The 23,349-nt window shown below is 42.1% G+C and overlaps 1 protein-coding gene across 3 annotated transcripts; it reads left to right on the plus strand.

The window, feature by feature from the left end:
* Positions 1-924: 924 nt before the first annotated feature.
* On the plus strand, positions 925-21,563 carry LOC109114960 (TMV resistance protein N-like). 3 transcript variants are annotated; one of them, XR_016079757.1, is made up of 6 exons: positions 933-1,916; positions 2,936-4,037; positions 4,285-4,563; positions 4,651-5,622; positions 10,890-11,077; positions 11,174-21,563. XR_016079757.1 is itself a non-coding variant. In XM_019198457.2 (5 exons), the coding sequence occupies exons 1-5, from the start codon at positions 1,393-1,395 to the stop codon at positions 6,334-6,336; spliced, it is 3,513 nt and encodes a 1,170-aa protein (XP_019054002.1). In that variant the 5' UTR covers positions 925-1,392; the 3' UTR covers positions 6,337-6,457. The 3 variants fall into 3 exon arrangements, 2 of the variants coding, with proteins under 2 accessions (XP_019054002.1, XP_088750020.1); XM_019198457.2 differs by lacking the exons at positions 10,890-11,077; positions 11,174-21,563 and adding an exon at positions 5,701-6,457 and having other exon boundaries at positions 925-1,916; XM_088893894.1 differs by having other exon boundaries at positions 10,890-21,563.
* Positions 21,564-23,349: the final 1,786 nt, after the last annotated feature.

Here is a 23,349-nt window from a genome sequence, read left to right on the forward strand (position 1 = left end):
GGACGTCATCCAAACACCGATGTGGATGACTCGTCTATCCCCTTTTTATAAAGGCAACCAATAGTTCAGATCAAACCAGATCAACGACACCGATTTGATGCCACACTTCGCACACGTGACCTCAAAAAGATGAAATGACATGTTTGCGGACCCACCTTAGAAATGGCACGAGCGTTGAACCGACTGGTTCGCCCAAATTGGCCTTACTCTAGGCCAGTCAACTCAAAGAAATTAAAGTTCCTCAGTCGAAGACCACAAAACTCTTCCACACCTAATCGTGGTCGAGCACTACACTTTTCGACTTCATAACTAGGGGAGTGATGTTTAGATTATGATTGAACTAGCCAAGGATGCTAGGTGGCAACATCCACAACCATTTTCTCTCTCAAGCCACGTTGACATCACATATGACGGAAGAGCACGACTAAGGAGTGTCCTGTATGGACAAGGAAACGGACTCCACCGAAGAAGAGGAAACCTCCCAAAGACCTCGTTAGACGATTTCATCCCAACAACCCCGAGAGCCTTATTCATCTTAAACACGGATACCCAACTATAAATATGTATTTCCCGCTCGAGGTAAAGAATCTTTTGGAAAAATACTCTTTAAATATTTCTCTATACTATCTCTTTGACCTGGGCTAACATTTTTTCAACCTACTCGGTCCGACCACTTCTTTTTCTACCCAACTGACTTGAATATCAGAATACCTACCGATTTATCGTGCCTTTGACCTATCTCCCGATTGCTAATCAAAATGTACGAATTCATCCTTTCACCACGACCTCGTCGAATTAAGAAGATTCTGATTGTGCCGACAGGAACACTTCGCATCGGACATGAGAAGGGAAGCGGAAATTCAGGGAAGACGAATCGCCCGGTTCTCTTATGCCATATAAATTTCGTATGGAGTAAAGAAATTGAATTGATTGTGTTAACCGATCAAGAGAATCTACGAATACAAGGTGAGAGTACTGCCAAGTCCCAACTAACTTAAAGCAATTTGCAGTAATAAATTGTCCACGTGGAATAACAAGAATGTACAAGTGGTTTATTCTCTGGTTTTGATTTTTGAAGTCCTGTGCATGGATGAAGCCTTGATAACAGTCTAAGGCCATGTTTTGAAAATTTACACAACAGTCAAGGGCACTTTTGTCCTTGACTGTTGAAGCCTGAAGGACTCGTAAGTCAAAGAAAAGATTTTATCAGGTTTTGCTGCGCTTATTTTCCTCTTTATTCCGTTTGTCGGAGAGAAAAGTCCCGCCCAAGACTCTGCAGTTGTCTGCTTGTCGTGATTCATGGTAATCAACACGGTGGTTTCTCAGTGAGTAGGAATGATATTTCACTAATCTCAGAAGCCCATCAAGCTATCCGATCATTTGAGCTTGTCCATGGCTGACACGATGACCCAAGCTCAAGAAGCCTCTACCTCCACTCATCCATGGAATTATGACGTCTTCATGAGTTTCAGAGGTGAATACACCAACAGGAACTTCATCGATCGACTGTACGCCGCCTTGGTCAAAAGGGGAATCCACACCTTGAGAGACAACAGCGAAGATGAACTCGAGAGAGGAAGACAGGCTCCATCAGAGCCGATGAGAATAATTCAAGAATCAAGGGTTGCGGTCATAGTTTTCTCAAGAAATTACGCTTCTTCCAGTTGGTGCCTGGACAAACTTGTGAGAATTCTAGAATGCAGGAGAACAATTGGGCAATTGGTTCTGCCTGTTTTCTATGATGTCGATCCGTCTGATGTCCGGAAGCAATGTGGGGATTTTGCAGAAGCATTTAAAAGACACGAAGAGGAATGTTTTGGGGATGTGTGGATGATGGAGAAGGTGCAGAGGTGGAGGACAGCTCTCACCGAAGTTGCGAATTTGTCGGGGTGGGATCTACGAAATGTTGCCTATAGGTAATAAAGTTCCCTTTTGCTTTTAACAAAATTCAACTGCTCTTGTTTCAGGAGTTCTTTTTTGTTCCTTTTTCTGTGGTAGAGAAAAGAGGATTGTAGTAGTTGTTGGTATAGATTGATTTGTTTCTATTGGTGTAGATTTTTGAGATGGGAATACTTTGCCTTGAAAATAAAATTTTATCGCCTTTAAAAAGCAAAAATCTTTTCTTATTTTTTTATGTTATTTAATTATTGTTTAGACTTTTGAGATGGGTGATGTTTATTCTTTAATTGATTATTGCTAGTAATAATCATCCAATATCCATCAGTACAACTTTTATCAAGTTATTATCAGACACATTATTGAGCAAAAAAACAGCATATTTCTACAAGTAGAATCTGATAGGTGCTGGTCCTGCTGGAAGACCAGATACAATGTGATCCAATTATTAATCAGGCACTAATGAGTTGAGCCAAATTGCATTCAATTATTGATAGAGTCTAGCCAAACTTTCTTGGTACAATGATAAAATCTTTGGCTGACAAGCGTGAGAGCGGAGCTTCAAATCTGAGACAGAGAGCAGCCACTTCATTCTAAAAATTCCAGAGGATAGGTCCATATCGAGACTCTTCCCAAGACCACATATAGTCGGGACCAGCATTGGCCAACAGACCATCACATTGGTAGTGTGAAGGAATCCGAATCAATATCTAATATGAAAACAACTAGAAACTAGCAATAATCAATTAAAGAATAAATATCACCTATCTCAAAAATCTATGAACTGTTGCATATAGATTTTGTTCTTCGTTTGACATGTATTCAATGTACCGGAATTATTTTAGTTACATAAGTTTTCGTCTTGAACTGATTCTGTAGGTTATTATCCTGCATGTATATGTTTGAGGACACAACCAAAATTTAAGCATAAAAAAAATTATATTGTAGCTGGTAATCTCTTTATGGCTTGTTACAAACGATTACATATTTATTTTGCTTATATTTTTCCCATTGTTTTTTCTTGGATCACTTTTGGCAGGAATCAGTCAAAGTTTATACAGGGAATTGTTGAAGGGGTATTAACAAAATTAAACAATAAACTGTTGGATGTCACTACCTACCTAGTTGGAATGGATTCCCGTATGGGTGATGTTTATTCATTGTTGAATGTTTATTCAAGTGATATTCGTATTATAGGGATTTGTGGTATGGGTGGAATAGGCAAGACAACAATTGCAAAGGCTGTCTATAATATAACCTTCCGCAGATTTAATGGTAGATGCTTTCTTCAACATGTTAGAGAAGTATCAGAACAACCCAATGGTTTAGTTTGCTTACAAGAGCAACTTCTTTCTGGTGTATTAATGGAAAAGGACTTAAAGGTAATCAATATTTCTGAAGGAATTAATCAGATCAAAGAAAGACTTTCCAATAAACGGGTTCTTATTGTTCTTGATGATGTGGATCAATTAGACCAAATAAATGTATTAGCTAGGGAGCGTGAGTGGTTTGGTTCAGGAAGTAGAATCATCATAACAACTAGAGATGAGCATTTGTTATATGAGCTTGAAGTGGATGAAATATATAAAGCTACAGAATTAACTGAAGATGAGTCTATCGAGCTCTTCAGTTGGCATGCCTTTAGAAAATACCATCCAATAGAAGGTTATGTGGACCTCACAAACAATCTAGTACGCCATGTTGGAGGAATTCCTTTAGCTCTTGAGGTTTTGGGTTCTTTTCTGCATGACAAAAGAAGTATACCTGAATGGACAAGTGCCTTAGAGAAACTGGAAAAAATTCCTCCCAATCAAATTCAGAAGAAGCTAAGGATAAGTTTTGATGCACTAAATCATCAAGAGAAAAATATATTCCTAGATATTGCATGCTTCTTTATTGGAATGGACAAAGACATTGTAACTATAATATTGGATGGTTGTGAATTTCCCTCAGAATTTGGAATTGGTATTCTCGTTCGAAGGTCACTCATGACAGTCAATGAAAAGAATGAGGTGAGAATGCATGATCTACTTCGGGACATGGGGAGGGAAATTGTTCGTGAAGAATCCCCAAAGGAGCCTGGAAGAAGAAGCAGACTGTGGTTCCATAAGGATATTTTCGATGTACTGACAAAACAAAGGGTAAGTGCTAATACATGAATCATTTTTTACTCTTTGAAGTTCGATGTACCGACAAAACAAAGACCTGAACAGTAAGAGTTTCCCTAAAATCTGGATCTTTAAAGTCTGAGACAACAATTATTACTATAGAATTAAAAGAATGTGACGTGTAACCTAGATTATGTGGACAACTCTGTCCATTGTGTACATTTCATTCTTTGTTTCTTAGGTTTTGGCACACCAGCTTATTGATGTTGTTTGTTATTAGGGAACAAATGCAGTTGAAGGCATTGTCCTAGAAGACTCATCTGGATTTATTGATGCATATATGAGCACTGAAGCATTTGCAATGATGCACAAGCTAAGACTGCTCCAGCTCAACTATGTACACTTAAGTGGGGGTTTTGAGCATCTTCCTAGGGAGTTAAGATGGCTTTGCTGGCATGGGTTCCCTTTGAATTTTCTACCCATGGATTTTTATCCGGAGAATCTTGTTGCTCTTGACTTGCAACATAGCAAGCTAAAACAACTTTGGAAGGAAACCAAGGTAAAATACTTATATTTGTGATTTTCTTCTTTGAACCAATTACCTCTTTCATAAATTAATCTACTACATTTTTTTTTCTACTTGCAGTTGCTTGCAAGACTGAAAATCCTTAATCTCAGTCATTGCCAATACCTAACCAAAACCCCAGATTTCTTTGGACTCCCAAATCTTGAGAGGTTAATACTTGAAGGCTGTGTTGATTTAATTGAGGTTCACCATTCCATTGGACTTCTGGAGAAACTTGTTTTCTTGAATCTAGAAAACTGTAGAAACCTTAGGAATCTTCCAAGTAGCTTTTGTAAATTAAGGTCTCTTGAAAACCTTAATCTCTGTGGCTGCTCGAAACTAGGAAAGTTTTCATTCAACTCATGGTATTCATTCTTCAACTGTTGGGGATCACCAAGAAGAAGCCATGATTTCAACCCTGTAGTACCAGGTTTATGCTCCTTGACAATGCTAGATCTCACAGACTGCAATTTGCGAGAAGGTGCGATTCCCAGTGACATTGGCAGCCTGTCTTCATTGCAATGGTTGTATTTAGCAGGAAACAATTTTTGCAGCCTACCAGCTAGCATAAGTTGTCTTTCTCATCTTCAAAGCCTTAGAATGGAGAATTGCACCAGACTAAAATCATTGCCCGAGCTTCCATCAAGTTTGGCTCTCTTGTACATAGATGGTTGCACATCAATGGAGAGATTATCAAATCTTGAAAGGTTAACCTCATTGTTAGAGTTAAGTCTACGCAAAAACAATTTCTACAACCTACCTGATGGAATTAGTCGTCTCTCTCAGCTCGAAATCCTTAGGTTGGAGAATTGCAAGAATCTCCAATCGCTCCCAGAGCTACCATCAAGTTTAGGGGCCTTGTATGCAGATGGTTGCATATCAATGAAAAGATTATCAAATCTATCCAACTTGCAGAACTTATCAGCCTTGCTCCTGAACAACTGCAGCAGGCTTGTTGACATTCAGGGCCTAGAGAGGTTGGAATCTATACAACGTATTCACATGGATAGATGCAACAGTCTGTCAAATACTTTCAAGAATACTCTCCTGCCGGTCTGTCTCTCTCTATCTCTCTCTAGATCTCTCAATATATGTATTGTTAAAGATCACGATTAAATTTTCATGGAACAGGTACTACAAGAACGTGGGAAGTTTGACATTTTTCTTTATGGGAACGAGGTTCCAGATTGGTTTGATCATCAAAAAATGGGATCTGTCATATCTTTTGAGGTGCCCACACTTCTGGATCGTAAGATCCAGGGGTTGACCATATGTGCTATTTTTGCCACAGAGAGAAAGGCAGATGAATTTGCATTTCTTGCTTATGCTAAGATTAGTGATAAAACAAAAGGTCTTGAATGGAGATACTCACCAAAATTCCATCAGGTTCCAAAAATAACACATCAACCTCACATGTGGGTGGGCCATAGAAGACATAGTAAGTTTGGGAATTGTTTGGAAAGTGGGGATCAAGTAGAGGTTTCAATAGAAACACATTCAATAAAAACTGCACTGCTGGTGAAGAAATGTGGGGTTCATCTAGTATACGAGCCAAACGACATGGAATCCCAAACAGATGGCCAAGCATTGTTCCATGGCACCACTTTTTTAAAACATTTCACTGTTAATGGAGATGGATCTGAATTGGCATTACTTGACATGGAGACCAATAAGGCAAGCCTTAATGGCAGCGTGTCAGGATCAAGTGATGATGACTGGTGCACTGATGGCATGGTGGGTCTTGAAGAAAATAGTGGATGGGACTAAAATATTTATTTGGGCCAGAGTTATTAGACAATTCTATTTTCATTTTTTGAGGGTAAGTGCTGTAATTTGTTCATATAAGTTTAATGATGGATGAGATAAAATTCCCCTTCTGAAAATAAAATACTGTAAACTAAGATTTAAAAACATAAAATGAAAACATAATCAAGGAATTCCAAGTGTATTTCTATCTAAACATTTCTTTATGTTGTTCAATTGCCAAGTAAATAAATGCTCAACTTTTTTTCTATCTAATAAAAAAAAGCCATCCTTTAGTTAGATATATGGGGTGTGCCCAATCTGTCAAAGTCCAGTATCTAATTCTGTTCACCTATAGGACGAGTCAAAATTACATGTAAAGATTAATAATTACATCCTTTCTCTATAAAGAGTCTGAATTCTCATGCCCTTGATCAAGTCAATTCCTACCTTTAGAAGGAATTTTTATGACCGGAAGCTGCAGCAATCAATGACTTGCTATCTCTGCTGCACAATCAGCAACTTATCTTGCTGGCGCAGGACTCTAGGAAGTAGAAATAGTCCAAATCAGGTTTGTTTTCAGTTAGCTCATTCTATCATAGTTTATTGGAGGAGAAAGACAGATCTTTCATCACCATCAAAAATCAATTTTTTTGCATGGGAGTCAACCTGCTATATATTGAATGCTCTCTTTGTTTTGGGGAAGTTGAGTCATTGAATCACCTGCTCTGGTTTCGCACTTTCTCTTGTAAAGTGTGGCACCATTTCAGTAAAGCCGTTCCCGTTTATAGATGTTCTCCTGCTTTGGTGAAGGATTTATTTTCTGGTTGGCGAGTTCAGGAGATGTCGAAGTGAAGCAAAGTATGCTGGGCAGTTATGTGAGCTATCTGGAATGAAAGGACTAGCAGGATTTTTTAACAGAAGTTTAGTCTGGATGAGGTGGTTATTAACTCTGCAGTGGACATGATAAAAAATTGGGCATGTTATTCTGCAGTGGACATGATAAAAAATTGGGCATCTATTCTATCATGTTTAAGTGGAGATGATCTATGAATTCCCTTTTTTAGAATATAGATTTTTTTTGGGGTCTTTAGTGGTTTGAATAATGTACCTAAACTCTATATACAAGCCACATGTATATTTACTTTTTTAGTTAATACAATACTAGCGGAGGGGGCCCTGTGTTGCAAGGGCTTGCTCATAAACTATTAGGCTCAAGCTCGAGCTCAGCTCGGGTCAAAAGCTCGGAAGTTTGAGCTTGGCTACCTTTGATTGTAGGTCTTTCAAGCAGTCGAGGTGTCAAGCCGAGGTTCCAAGCCCAGGTCTCCCTCAATTGTTGAGGTGCCAAACCGAGGTCTCCCTCAACTGCTGAAGTGTCGAGTTGAGGTTTACCTAACAGGCGAGGTGTCGAGTTAAGGTCTCCTTTAGTTGACAAGGTGTCAAGCTGAGGTCTCCCTTAGTTGTCGAGGTGCTGAGCTGAGATCTCCCTCAGTGACCGAGGTGCCAAGCCGAGGTCTCCCTTAGTGGTCAAGGTGTCGTCTAGCTCGAGCTCGATTCGAATTAGAGACTTGAGATTGAGCTCAAAAGTTCGAGCTTGGCTCGGCTCGAACTCGACTACCTTTGATTGCAGGTCCCCTAACAGCCGAGATGCCGAGCTGAGGTCTCCCTCAATTGGAGAGAGAGTGGCATTCTTGTAATTTATGAGAGAGAGATGACAGTAGAGAAAGAGATGACATTCTTGTAATTTTAAGAAAGAGAGATAGAGAGAGAGAGTGGCATTCTTGTAGAAAAAAAGCAAAAGAGAGAGAGAGTTGGTAGAGAGTGGCATTCTTCTAATTTCTAAGAAAAAAGGCAAGAAAATACTGTTAGATTCCATTTCCCTCATCCTCAATCCTTAAAGGCAAAAAAATACTATTAGATTCCATTTCATTCATCCTCGGGCCTTCTTATGTACACATTTCCCTCATCCTTACTAGTTGAGGTGTTGTCAAGCTTTAACTCGATTCGAATTAGAGACTTAAGCTTGAGCTCAAAAGTTTGAGCTCGACTCGACTCAAACTCAACTACCTTTGATTGCAGGTTCCCCAGTAGTCGCGAGATGCCAAGCTAAGGTCTTCCTCAATTGGAGATAGAATGGCATTCTTGTAATTTAAAAGGAGAGAGAGAGAGAGGGATGGCATTCTTATAATTTATATGAAAAAGAGAAAGAAACTTGGTAGGAGAGAGAATGGCATTCTTGTAATTGAAAGAAAAAGAGAGAGAGAGAGATAGAGAAAGAGTTGGTAGGAGAGAGAGTGGCATTCTCGTAATTTGAAAGAAAAAAAAAAACAAAAGAGAAAGAGTTGGTAGAGAGTAGCATTCTTGTAATTTCTATGAGAAAAAGGCAAAAAAATACTATTACATTCTAATGAAGCCAAAAATGGTCCCACCAATAGATGAAGCACAAAATCTGTTCACTCCCTCTGATTTGATGAGGTGGCTCGGATCAAGTTTAGCCTACGGTGTGAGTTGAGATACAGTGCTGAGCTCGGGGTCCGAGCTGAGAGTTGAAAAGGAAGAGAGGTTAGAGACCCTAGGTATATTTTACCCAGGGGTCACTCTATTGCTTAAGTTAGTGAATAATCTTTTTGTGTGAGAGAATATGGGAGAGTGAGAGTTTATGTGCACATACCTTTTTGAGTGGCCCTAGGGTATTTTTATATCTACCTGAGGTTCAGATGTTGTTTGGTAATATCTCTAAGTTTTACGGAGCAGTTTCCTAAATCCTGGGGTGTGCTGGTCAGTTATTTGCTAGATCCATGCGGCGGTTATAGGTTGCTTGCTGGTCTGGGGGTGGTCAACTCGGTAGATCATTTTTCTGTGTTGCGGTTATAGAGCTTGTGGGGGCGTTGTTTACGGGGCTGTTTCGAGCAAGCTGGTGGCTGACGGAGGGTCGAGCTCGCCCTAGTTCAATCGCGTACTTGATGCTAACTACCACGTGTTACTCTAGCGAGTTGTTCTATTGCATCGGACATTGTAGGTCGAGCTCGCTCTAGCTCGGTTTCGTACCTGATATTAACTGTTGTATGTCAAGCCGGTGAACTACATTGCTAAGTGGGACGTTGTGTCACTGACAACATCCATGTGTCCATCATCGAGTGGGTTGACCAAAATGCCCCCCATCAATAGCCCCCACTCTCGAGTTCGCTTATTTAGCAGACGAAGAGAGTAAGGTTTTTTTTTTGGAGGGGGCGGTTTGGGTTTACCTCTTTTGTCTATAGGTTCAACTGGTCTAGTTCAGCTTTATTTGGTTTGGCGCTTATAGTAAGTCTCACTTTGGTGGGCTTTTGAAATTTAAACAGTGCGTGCCTCCTTCGATTTTCGTAATTGGCACAAAATTGCACACCTTTTTCAATTTTTTCTCTTGGCGCACCGTTGAATTCGGCGTGCGTGTTAGCTGTTAGTAGCCTATTAGTCACAGGCGCCGCTGAAATGTGGGAGACGGGCTCCTGTCTTTTTCAAATCTAGGTAACTAATTCTTCTAGGTGAGCTTTTAAATAAGGGGGCCCTCGAGGTACCCACTTTGTCTTTGGACTTTTCAGTGTGAGGTAAGGGTTTGGAGTTTTCTGCTGAGGCGAGCTCTATTTCTCGTGGGCAAATTGTGTTTTCCTTCTGTCAGTCCGGCGGCGGTTGTTTCCAAGTCCCTTCTAGCATCTCCTCTTGTGAGTATTTCGCTTCCAACATGTTGCATAGTTTTGCAGAGGATAGGGTTCATTGTAGCAGGTCAAGGGAGGAGTCTAGCTCCTCCAATGAAAATTCCTTTGAGGTTTTCTATGATGGGGTGATGGTGGGTAGGCGGGAGGAGGTCGAGGCTAAGACGATTTTCTTTGGGGGAATCGAGTTGTCAGGGGATGAGGTGGTAGGGATATGTCATAGATACGAGATCCTAGATAAGTACCAATGGGTTATGCCTAGTCCTGGTCGTTATCCTTGGGAGCATGGTCCAAAGGGTTTATATGTCTATGAAGAGTCTTTGGTGGCTGGCCTTCGTTTTCCCCTTCATCCCTTCATCATTGCTGTCCCGATGCGCTATTGGGTGTCCCTGGGTCATCTCACGCCCAATGGGGTTAAGATGCTTGTTGGGTTAATCAGTTTGCTCCATCATTGTGGTTTCCCCCTGAGCATTGAGGCCTTCTCGGATTTAGTGCATATGAAGCAAGTTTCGGGTCCCTTCTGTTTTTATCTCCCCTTTTGTAGTGGGAAGAAAATGTTTAACTTCCCAAATAAGGTTAGGAATTGAAGGAATCGTTTCTTTTTTCTTGAGAAGGCAGGTGGTTAGGGCTGTAGTACCGCTTGGTATAGCTGTCCTCAAAATGTTCTTGAGTGCAAGGATGACAAGCTGTGGATTGTTGTTCAACGGCTCATTCGAGAACTTGTTAAAATTGAGGATTTTCTGGCCAAGCCGATGCTTGTGCAAGCAGGCCTGAGCCAGATAGGTGGGTCGAATGCCTAACCACTTATTGTACATTCAATTCAGGTCACTTGTCTATTTATACTTTCCCCTTGTTTTGATAACCGGTGTTTTTTCATTTTTCCAGGTATGGCAAGCTTGACCTCCATGATGTCTGCTGAGCAGAGATCTGCCCGCAAGAAGCACCGAGCTAAGTACAGGCTGTCGCAGGGTGCTTCCTCTTTTGGAACCCCCCCGTTCATTGTTGACCTGGAAGGTGAGGGGGACCCGATGCTTGCTGAGCCAGATTTTACTATCCCTGAACCTACACGGGAGGTGGGCCCATATTTTTCCGACATTCCTCCTTTTACTCCTTGCGTTCTAGATGTTAAGGTGATTGATCAACTGGGTGATGCTCGGGTGTTACTTCAGATTGGTAGGGGGATACTCCTTCCGGTGGACATGCAGTAGATAGTTGAGATGGACCTTGCGGATGTTGGAGCCCGGATGACCCAATGTATTATGTAGGTGCACTCCCCCCTTCTCTTTTTCTTTTTTTTTTTTACCTTGGTTTTTTTTTTTTTTTGTAGGCGATCTCTTACTGCCAGGCCCTGTTGGATCGTGCCTATTCCTATCAACGGCGAGGTGTAGAAGCTTAGGTTGGACTCAGAGGGGGAGCGTGTAGAGCGTCAATGTTTGCAGCGTGAGCTGTCCAAGGTGAGGTCGAGGTGTTCTCAGAAGGAGTGTCCAAGAGCTGAGCGAGCTAGGGCGGAGGTGGTGGCTTCTTACCCGAAGTCTACTAAGTATGAAAACCAGCGGGCGCTGGATGGTGTCCCTTCAATGAAAAAGGGCTTCAAGTTGTGCCACTGCTATCTCAAGTCTCTCTACCCTGATGTTGATGTCAACTCCATCACTTCTTGGAGAGTGCCGCCTGAACTCGTCACCCAAGTGGATGAAGAGACGCTAACCCTGGAGGAGGAGGAGGAAGACGACAAAGAAGAGCTCGATGGGGGAGAGGGCAAGGAGGCTTATGACGGTGCTAACGATGACGAGTAGCCTACTTCTCAGCTCGGCCGAGGGATTTGTTGTGATGTCTGGTGGTTTTTCTCTGTTGTTTCTAGGGCCTTTTCGTGCTTCTGTTAAAATTTGGGGGGCCTTCATGCTCCTTATTTGTCCAAATTAAAGAACTCTCTCTTTTTTTTTTGTAGTAAAGAAATCTTGTTTTTCCCGTTATTTCATGTGTGCCTATTTTGCGCCATTCAATTGCGTCATATCATTTTGAGTTCTTATGCTACCTACCGAGCTATCTTTTGGTACGGGCAAGCTATCTAAATCCTTGTTCACGCGTTGTATCGTTGTAAATTGTCTATGTTCTAGGCCCGATGAACATTTTTCCCTTCAAGTGTTTCGAGCTCATATGCATTTCCATCGAAAACTTTAGAAACCCTGTAGGGTCCTTTCCAATTCGGACCGAGCTTCCCCACTCTAGGCTCAGGTACCATGGTTTTCTTAAGTACTAGGTTACCGATCCTGAAATTTTGTTTCCCGACTCTAGCATTATAATATTGTGCGACACGTTGTTGGTACACGATAATCCAAATGTATGTGAGTTCTCTCGTTTCTTCCAGTAGGTTGAGGTTAGCTCGCGACTCTTCCTTATTTGTTCTTTCGGCGTACGCTTTAGATCGCAGGGTTGGAATTTCTTATTCTATTGGTATTACAGCTTCAGTCCCGTAAGTCAGTTAAAGGGTGTGCCACTGATGTGAATCTTTGTTCTATTCTCATTTATTCGCACCAGCCTTGGAATTTAATGTCTTCAAACTATTTTCCATTGTCGGATATTAGCACTCTTGGCAAGCCGGTCCTATACACTATGTTTCGCCAGAAAAAATTTTGGATGTTGCGAGTTGTTATTGTCACTAGTCGTTCGACTTTCACCCATTGAGTGAAATAATCCATAGCTACTACCAAAAGATTTTTTTTGTCCCTTGGCCGGTGGGAAGGGTCCCAATAGATCTATGCCCCACTATGCAAATGGCCATGGGCTGGTCAAGTATTTCAAGTCGGCAGCAAGTTGGTGTAAGATGTTTGCATGCCGTTGGCATTGATCACAGTGCTGGACCAACTCGGCTACGTCTTCTTTCATGGTGGGCCAGTAGTATTATTGTCGTAGAGCTTTTTGGGCGAGAACCCCTACCCTTTAGGTGTCCTCCATAGAGGCCCTCGTGAATTTCTCGTAAAAATTGATTTGCCTCATCTTGCCTTGGGCATCGTAAGTAGGGCATCATGAAGGATATTCTGTAGAGTAGCTCGCCTACTATCATGTAGCGAGTTGCCTGTCTCTACTCGGCGAGGCATTTCTTTCTGTTGGTAGCACTCTGTGTTTCAGGTAATTATAGAGTGGGTCAATCCAACTTGGCCTAGTGGTAGTGATATTGGCAACTTCCTCACCCACTTTTTCTATCGAGGGTCGTGGTAGTTCTTCGATGTAGATGGTTTGTTTTGTTGAATCCAACATGCTCGCTAATTTGGAGAGGGCATCAGCCTTTGTATTCCTCGATCTCGGGATTTGTTGGAGATACCATGACTTGAAAACTGGTAGGAGTTCTTTGACTTTGGCGAGGTATGCCACCATGGAGGAGTCTTGAGCCTCGTAATTTCCATTTACCTGGTTTACTATGAGCAATGAGACTGCATATCACTACGTGTTTGGCTCCTACTTCTTTTGTTAATGCCAAATATGCTAATAGGGCTTCATATTCAGTTTCATTATTTGATGCTTGGAATAAAAACCGGAGCGCAAATTTTAGCTTTGTTCTGCAGGGTTCATATAGTATTAACCCAGTTCTGCTTCCGCCCCGATGAGATGAGTCGTCCACATGAAGTATCCATGGCTCCTCGTCCCAGTTTGCTTTCTCGCGTGGTGGGGGTGTCGTGCTAGATAAAGCTTCCTGGCGATGGCAAGCTGAAGGTACACTCAGCAATAAAATCTACCAGGAGCTGTGCTTTGATCGATGTGTGCAGCTCAAACCATATATCATATTCACTGAGCTCAATTGCCCATTTGGTGAGTCTTCCCGAGATCTCAGGCTTCAGGAGAATTTGCTTCAGTAGTTGGTCTGTTAGCACCACTATGGAGTGTGCTTGGAAGTAGGGTCTCAACTTCTGGGCGGCTATGAGTAAGGCGAAGGCGAGCTTCTCAATGTTTGGATACCTTGTTTTGGTAGCCTAGAGTACTTTGCTAACATAATATATAGGTAGTTGTATCCTGTCTACCTCTCTGACAAGGACTGAGCTAACTACTTCATCACTTGTAGAGAGGTAGAGTCTGAGCTCATCTCCCACCTCTGGCCTGGTCAGCAGAGGGGGTGAGCTAAGGTATTGCTTCAGTTCGTCGAAGGCAAGCTGACATTTCTCTGTCCACTCAAAGTCTTGGTTCTTTTTTATGGCCTTAAAGAAGGGGAGACACCTCCCAGCTGATTTGGACATAAACTGGTTCAGGGCGGCTATTCGCCCTATTAGTCTTTGGGTTTTCTTAACTGTCTTGGGTGGTCTCATATCTAAGATCGCTTGGATTTTTTCCGGGCTAGCCTCTATGCCTCGTTAGTTGACGATGTAGCCTAGGAATTTTCCAGAGATCACATCGAAAGCACACTTGTTTGGGTTTAATTTTAGGTTGTGTTTTCGCAAAACTTTAAATACAATATTTAAATCAAAAGCTAATTCTTTTGAAAACAGTCTTTACAACCATATCATCCACATAGCATTCTACTTTATTACCAATTAACTTGGGAAAAACACAATTCACTAATCATTGGTAGGTCACTCTAGCATTCTTAAAACTGAATGGCATGACCTTGTAACAGTACAGGCCTGTCTCAGTAGTAAATGCGGTCTTCTCTCGATCTTCATGGTCCATCAAGATCTGATTGTATCCCAAATAAGCATTAATGAAGCTAAGCAATTTGAATCCTAAGGTCGCGTCCACCAAGCGGTCTATGTTGGGTAAGGGGAAACTGTCTTTTGGGCAGGTGCGGTTTAGGTCCGTAAAATCTATACACATTCACCACTTGTTTGCTTTTTTCACTAAGACTGGGTTCGCTACCCAGCTCGGGTACTTTAGCTCTTCTATGAAGTTTGCAGCTAATAGTTTCCCTACTTCTTCATTTACTATGTCCCACCTTTCTAAGGCAAGGTTTTTTTTTCTTTGCCAGATTGATCTAACTATAGGGTCCACATTAAGTTTATGAGTTATTAGTTTAGGGCCAATTCCAAGCATTTCAATTGCCAACTAGGCGAAAAAATCGATTTTTTAATAAAAAACTTACCAATTCGGATCGTTGGGGATCTTTTAGTTGAGCTCCTATTTGTAGCACTTTCTCTATGTCAGTTTTGGAGACTTGTATTGCTACTATGTCTGTCGGGCGAGCTCTTTCCTTAATGTTTTCTGGTGGGTCTAGGTTAATATCAACTATCATCTTCCCTTTAACTTTCAACGAGGCCACGTAGCACTTCCAAGATTCTAGCTGATCACCACGTAGTACTCCTATCCCAATGTCTGTTGGAAATTTTAATGCTAAGTGGTATGTGGATACTATAGCTTGCAATGCATGTAAAATTGGTCGTCCCAAGATCACATTATAAGGCGATGATGCTGCTACTACTAAGAAATCATGTTTCAAGCGAACTGTATGGGGTGGGGAGCCGGCTTCAATCGGTAACCAAACTTTTCCAATGGGGCGAACTACTTCCCCATTGAATCCTACCAGAGGTATATTAGCAGGTTACAAGTCGGCTTTACTCAACTTCATTTTCTTTAAGGCCTTGGCAAATAAGATGTTAGCCGAGCTACCTAAAACTGCCAAAATCTTTTGTTACATTGAAATCATTGATTAGCAATTTTACCACCAGTGCATCATCATGAGGGTATTAGATCTCTCGCATGTCATCATTTGTAAAATAAATGACATTTTCCATTCTAGGATGTTTGTGGGGCTGGTCATTCTCCTGTTCCACCTCATGTATCGCGTTTTTTTCAGCATATGAGGTGCATCTTGCTATAATGGAGCCTCTTGTGATTACGTTGATCATTCCTCTAACCTGCTTCTCTAGGGTCTATGGGGTTTTGGCTGGTGGTTCCTACTGCCTGTTGTTATGTGGTGCTTCCTTATTGGCTTCTATTCCTTGGGTTCACTCATCCTTGATGAAGTGTTTCAAGTAGCCTCATTTGATAAGGTCCTCGATTTCAATTTTTAGGTTCCAACAGTTCTCAGTGTCACGCCCATAGTCTTTGTGGAAATGACAACACTTGTTCAGATTCCTGGTGTTAGGGTTTCCCCTCATCTTGGGAGGCCATTTCACGTAATTATTTGATTGGATATGTATGAGAATCTCCTTTCTACAAGCATTCAGCAGTGTAAATATCATGATGTATGCAAGAGGTGTTTCCGGTCGTTGTCCTACTTTTCTGTTTGGTGACCTGCTTTTTCGACGTGGCGAGCTGTTGTGCCTTCTCCTTGGGGATTTGCTTTTATGAGGTGATCTACTCCTTCGCTTGGTTCGACTGTTGCTTGCTTCTTCATCTGTTCATTTTCTTTTTCTTGTAATTTCAGTCTCCCCACCTATTGCTTCTTCCGCCCTAATGTATTCGTGGGCGATGGTGAAGAATTTTTCCATGGTAGCCAGAGGGTGGAGTTCTAGCTCCCATTTCAACTTTTTGTGCCTAATGCCTTTCTTGGCTACTATCAACTATACAGAGGGATCCAAATTAGGGATCTACAACATTTCCATGTTGAAACGTCGAATGTATTCCCCAAGTGGTTCATTGGATTTTTGGACTATGTTGAACAGAAACATAGCTGATTTAGAATGCAGCGTGCTTGTAATGAATTGGTTGATGAAGAGTTAGGCGAACTGGTCCCAATTTTTTATGGATCCTATATCCAATCCCGAATACCATAACCAAGCTTCTTCCAAAGTGGTGGGGAATGCTATGCACATACTAGCATCATTAACTCCGTGAAGGAGCATTAAAGCTTGAAAGTTGTTAACATGCTCAATCGGATTCGACTTCCCTTGGTAAGATTCCAAGGTAGGTGCCCGGAAGTTTTTAGGTCATGAAGCTCTGAGGATTTTCGGCACAAACCGGGTTTCCCTAGTTAGATCAGGTTGATCAAATAAGGAGAATATTCTCCCTATTGCCGTGCTGCCTTCTCTTGGTTGTGTTTCACCCCCTACCCAGGCGAGCTGTGTCTTTCTTCCTACACGATGCTTTTTCTTTCTTCTAGTAAGCTCGACAGAGCTTACCGCGTTAGATTTAGTAGGGGCCTCCACCTGGCTCTCTGTTGGTCCTTGTTCGTTCGGTGCCACAGCACCTTCTTACTTTGGAACATGGATATGGCTATGCATTCGAGATTGAGGCAAACCCTCTTGATTCTGGCGGTTGGACGAGGGGGGCTGCTGATTATCGTAAGGCTGGTTGCCCCTGAGTGTCAGTAGTTTGGACATTGTCGAGCGCCGAGGTTGACTTTGCTATTGAGATTGCTGATGGAATTGCTGTGATTGCTGATAGAACTGTTGTTGGGCCTACTGTTGGTGTGGCTGCTGGGATTGCTGTTGTTGTTGTCCAGTGATAAATACGAACCAATTTTCCCACGACCGCATTTGTTCAGTCATGTTATTGACGCATCATACCAAGTCATCAAACTGTCGTATATCCACTACTACATGAGGTGTCGTTGATTCTATGGATGGGGGAGGTATATTCACATTCTCTGTTTGTGGTAGTGGAACGTTGATTTGACTGATGGTGATGGTCGGGATTTGACCATTGATGTTATTGGAGGGATTTCTTGAAAGTGCCATTTAGAGAGTTTTTTCTGAGTAAGATGGGAGAGATAAAAAGATGAATAAAAGGGAACACATGCTTTTTGTTGTGTTTTCCCACAGACGGCGGCAACTGCTGAAGCCAAAAATGGTCCCACCAATAGATGAAGCACATAATTTGTTCACTCCCTCTGATATGATGAGGTGGCTAGGATTAGGTTCAGCCTGCGGTGCGAGTTGAGCTACATTGCCGAGCTGAGAGCTAAAAAGGAAGAGAGGTTAGAGCACCCGGGTATATTTTACCCAGGGGAACACTCCAATGCTTAAGTTAGTGAATGATCCTTTTATGCGAGAGAATATGAGAGAGTGAGAGTTTATGTGTGCATTCCTTTTTGAGTGGCCTTGAGGTCTTTTTATATCTACTTGAGGTTCAGATGCTGTCTGGTAATATCTCTAAGTCTTGTATGAAGTTGTTTCCTAAATCCTGGGGTGTACTGATCAGTTATTTGCTAGATCCATGTGGTGGTTACAGGTCGCTTGCTAGTTTGGGGGCGGTCAACTCGGTGGACCATTTTAGCGCTTGTGCGAGCGTTGTCTACGGGGCTGTTTTGGGTGAGCTGGTGGCTGATAGAGGGTCGAGCTTGCCCTAGCTCGGCCGTATACCTGATGCTGACTGCCATGTGTTATTCCAGCGAGCTGCTCTGTTGCATCAGACATTGTAGGCCGAGCTCATTGTAGCTCAGTTCCGTACCTAATATTGATTGTTGTATGTCGAGCCAAGAAACTGCCTTGCTGAGTGGGACGTTGTCATTGACAGTGTCCACATATCCATCATTGAGTGGGTTGACCAAAATACCTCCCATCAGATTCTATTTCCCTTATCCCCAGACCTGCTTACGTACACATTTCAGCTTAATATATTTATATAGATATAGATATACATTACCTTTTTCTTTATTCCCCCATATGGTTGTGACATACCGGTACCACATGGCTTCCAAGTTGGGCAATGACATGTTCGTACATTGGAGTTGGTACTGATCATAGGAAATTGTTTAGATTCAATTAAGGGCCCGTTTGATTCACAGGAATAGGGTCTAGAATTGGAATCGGAATGGGCCATTCCAATTCCAACTGTTTGGTTGGGCACAATTGGAATCCAATTCCCATTCCTATGGAATGGCATTCCCCCATTTGCACGAGGGAATGGCTATTCTCTCTCTCCCTTGGGAATGAAATTCCACTCCAACTGATTTTAATTTCTAATTTGATTCATGTCTGAATCAAACAAACTATGAGAATATACCATTTTGATTCCAATTTCAACTGTAAATCAAACAGGCCCTAAGTTACTTTCATAAAAAAAAAAAAAAGATTTTCTTGCAACATTGTGTATGACAGCACTGTACTGTGGTGTTTTTTTTTCCTAAAAAATATTGCTAGGACAATGTATTTGTTAGAACACGATACCAGAATTACAAATACAATAGACAGATTGGCTAAGTTTGTTTGCAGTGTGAATTTCACTTGCCTGCTGGTGTGTGAATGAACGAGAGTGCTAATAGGAGGTTTTTATTTTAGAGTGAGGTAGGATTTAAAGATGATGTGATTCATATTTTATATGAGAGATGATTGAAAGTGATACAAATTTTATATCAGGCAGAGTGCAAATTATTATCACAAACAAAATGCAAAGCTGAACTTTTTTGGGGTAGGTGAATTGGCTACAACAGCAATGGGGTAGCCCCTCCCCCAAAACTGAACAGGGTGCAAAAGTTTGTATCCGGCTTAAATTTGTCCTGAAAACAAACTGAGCCATTGGAATTTTGAATTCTGGATGAATGCCATGAATTCAACCTTACGATAATTGAAAAAAAAAAAAAAAAAAATTGGTCGTTCCTAAAAGCAATCTGTCGCAAGCCTTGATAGGGTCGAATTGATTCGGGTTTGATTCGGTTTCAGTCGATTTGCCCTTGTTAACAATGGCTCTATTTACTATTTCAGTCTGCAATAGAAAAAAGAGTATCTGATTCTCTTCTCTTTTTTCTTTGGCAATGATAGAGAATCTGATTCAGTTACGAAAATTTTCCAACCCTGATTTTCTGCTAAACTAACAGCAGCAAGGTTTTTGAAAACGAACCGGAAACAGAACCGGTCAGGGGACTAGTTTCCGGTTAAGCGGTTCAATTGTCTGGATTAAACGGTTCAACTTGTGACATCATAAATAAATTAAATATATATATATATACATTTATAAATAATAAAAAATAGTATAAAATTAAATAAAAACAAAAAAATACAAAAATTAAAACTATCTAAATAAAAAAATAATACAGTGCAAAATATATAAAAATGTAAAAATGAAATACAGAAAAAACACAAAAAAAATAAAAAAATACAGAAAAATAAAACCATAAAACTTAAACAGTAAATCTCTCTCTCTCTCTCATTGGATGGTGGAGTAGCTATGACTAACCACTGTGAATCCTCCATTTACTTCATCTGAAGCAAGAAATAGAGCAGCCTTTGCTATAAGGGCAGGCTTTAACACAATGCCCTTCAAGTTGCAGGCCAATGGGGTAGAGACTCCGAACGGGGAGATGTAGTTGACACTAATGCCATGAGCCCCCAGCTCACTACAGGCTGACCGGACTAGCCCCACCATTGTGTGCTTAGAAGTGGTGTGTGTACGAGGAGCAGAGCCACCCAAGGCCGTTGCCACAGTTTCAGTGCAAACAATTGAGCCGCATATCTTTCTCTCCACCCAAGACCCAAGGCATTTGCATGTTTAATCGTCGATGCCACCCCTTGCACATTGGTGAGAATGGTATTGTCGAACTCTTCTATATACATCTCTAGAATGCGGCTTAGAGGACCCAAGATCCCTGTTGACTGTCGCAGGTGATTGCCACCGCAAGTGGCTGCAACTGTTACTGCCACTAGAAACACTCACCCACCATTGCAAAATCACCGCTGCAAACTCACTGGTCGCCGCTGCAAACTTGGTCACAGGCAAGCTAGTCGTCCGCCACTACAAGTGCTAGCCGCCGCAAGGCCTGCCAACTCTTACTACTGCCTACAAGTGTTGCCCACTGCCTAAAAGTTCGTTGTCTTCAGTCAGTGTATTTCGCCGTCAAACGCCGGAGGTGCTGGCCGCTGCAGGTGGTCGGTTGGGTGTGAGGATTGAGAGGAGGGAATTCGGGAAACCCTAAAGCTAAAGGGACTAAACATTCGACTAGGTTGGGGAGAAGGTATTTTATATTTTGTTTTTTATTTAAAACATTGAAAATAAAAACAGTAACCCATGAACCGCTGCTCGAGTCGAACAGTTTAGCGGTCTGACTGCCCGAGTCTGTGGTTTTCTAACTTTTTCAATGGCTTTTAGAAATTTCCAGTTTTTAATAAAACCAGACCCGGGACTAACCAGTTACTGGTCTTTTCAATTCGACCATCTGGTATGGTCTGGTTTTGAAAACCATGAACACCAATAATACAAGTTTGCAACTAGCTTTGTTGCCGAACGAGGTTGAAATGAAATATGAATAGGGGCATCTGCAAAATAATAAAACGCACTAGCAATCAGATCTAACCACCAAACCACAAGTAGATGATCCTTTGGCATATCTTTTCCCTTTATGGGGGGGCTACAGTGCTACACAATGGGGTAGCCCGTCCCCAACACGAAAACCGATTTGAAAAATGATATCGCTTTGGGCATTGGTTTTTAGACTAATGCTTTCACTTTCACCTTCTGATTCGAACAAATGATCTTGTGATGGTTTGAAAAATTGAAAAATAAAAATTGACCCAAAAACTGTTCATCATGTCAAAGGTTTAACGGTTCAATTATTCGGATCAGCAGTTTACTAATCAAATTAACGGTTTTTGAAAAAAATCCAGGTCAAGTGTAAAATCAAACTGAACAAGTGACTGGTCTAGCACCGGGTCAACCACAATTTTAAAACCTTAGCATAATCACCCCACAACCATACTAGTAAAAGGATTTGGTCCCAAGTCTTTGTTTGTAAGTTGACGAAAAAATTTACCGAGCCACCAAGTGTTCTGATCGTGTACGATCTGGGTGTTCCTAGATGTGTGGCAGCTCGGATGTCTGTTGGCAAGTGGATTGTTCGAACTATAAGACAAATGGATCAGAGAACCTAGGGTTGCTAACCCGATGAGGTCATTAGTACTTAGTAAATAGATGCGAGCTGGAAATCAGTACAGTAGAGAGCTATAATGCACTTAATCGCGCATACCTTTTGCTATGGAGTGAGTGCCCTTATATAGTTGAGTTGCCGTGGTCCTCACAAAGCCTTTCCAAGATCTTTGGGCTGAACAAGTAGGAGTCCATTCCGCACCGATAGGTGGATAACGTGCTAATTGATAGTGCTTATCGTGTCCATCCGATTCGGGCGGGATGCAGATAAGGCCTATAGTTCTGCGATTTGACCCTAAAAGACTCAAAGACAATAGACGAGCTTCTAGGATCTGTTACGTGTCACCTCAGCATATGTGGGTACTGAGGTGCCTCGGCTTTGGTGCCCCCTGAGGTGGTCGGGCACCCAAGGTTTCCCGATCTACTGATTTGGCACCCAATGCTGAGTCGTCGTCTGGATGGCGGGTCGCATCCACATGTCCTTTGTTCATCAAGTCGGGTCAAATCACCTCTCATCAATTGCCCCACACTCCTCATGGACGTATCGCGACCCGGTGCGAGGAGTTCATGTTGAGCTGAGGTGGATTTAGCTTTGGTCGATTTGGCGGTTTGATCTCAGTGGCTCGTCCGGTTCGACCAGGAAACCAGACCACGTACCAGGAATGCACGAACTTCACGCAAATTATCAACCCTGCGGATGTCAAAAAGCGCGCTCAAGTTATTTAGGCCTTGAAAGGAGTGCAATAGGTTTTCATGGGAGTCGTCAGATTACGTTGATCTTGCCCATCCAAAATCGACTAGAGTGGCTATAAATAGGGGCTATGGGGTCCCCATTTTCTTCATCGTGTTTTGTGTGTTCGTGTTCTGAGCTCGCATGTCCACTTCTAGGTCGGTGTCACCTGTTCTTGTTCTTCGAAGTCATCTCTCTTCTCTTTGGCTTAGGTAAGCCTCCTTCGTTCCTACTTATTTTCCTTTGATTACAATGTCGAGTGTCAGTACTGGTAGTCTGTTGGATGCCAACAAGTCAAGTGGGACTGAGGTGGATTCCTCGGGCCAAGAAGTAGAGTCTGGTCTTGTCGAGGTGGGCACCTCGGCACAAGGTTCTGAGCCCAGCCCGCCCGTGGTGGATTCCCAAACAAAAGAGCGGGAAGACTCTAGGAAGGAAGCCTTGAGCTCCCGTAGTTCTCGGAGGCCGGGGACAGGCTGGTTTGGTCCTTCCATGATGATTGTAGAGAGATTACAAACACTAGATGAACACTATAAGTTCCTCGAGGACCACAACTGGTGTGTCGCTTTGGAGGGATATCCTTGGGACCATGATCCTGATGAGGTCGTGGTGTTCGAGGAAAACCTGATAGCCGGGCTGCACTTTTCGCTCCACCTGTTCATCGTGGAGATTCTTCAATTTTTTTAACATAACCATAGGTCAGCTTCACCCGAACTCAGTTCGCTCTATAGTAGGCACCATCTCCCTGTTTCACTACTTCGGCAAACCTTTGACCATGGACACCTTTAGCTCGATCTGTTCTATTAAGAAGAACTCTGCTAGTCTTCCATCCTCTGAACACTGTAGTTACTACCTGACCCCCCGACCTAGGTACAAGATCCTCTACAGTCTCCCCAA

Source organism: Nelumbo nucifera, chromosome 8 (genome assembly GCF_055504915.1).
Source record: "Nelumbo nucifera cultivar China Antique chromosome 8, China Antique-T2T, whole genome shotgun sequence".
In the NCBI taxonomy this organism is placed as follows: domain Eukaryota; kingdom Viridiplantae; phylum Streptophyta; class Magnoliopsida; order Proteales; family Nelumbonaceae; genus Nelumbo; species Nelumbo nucifera.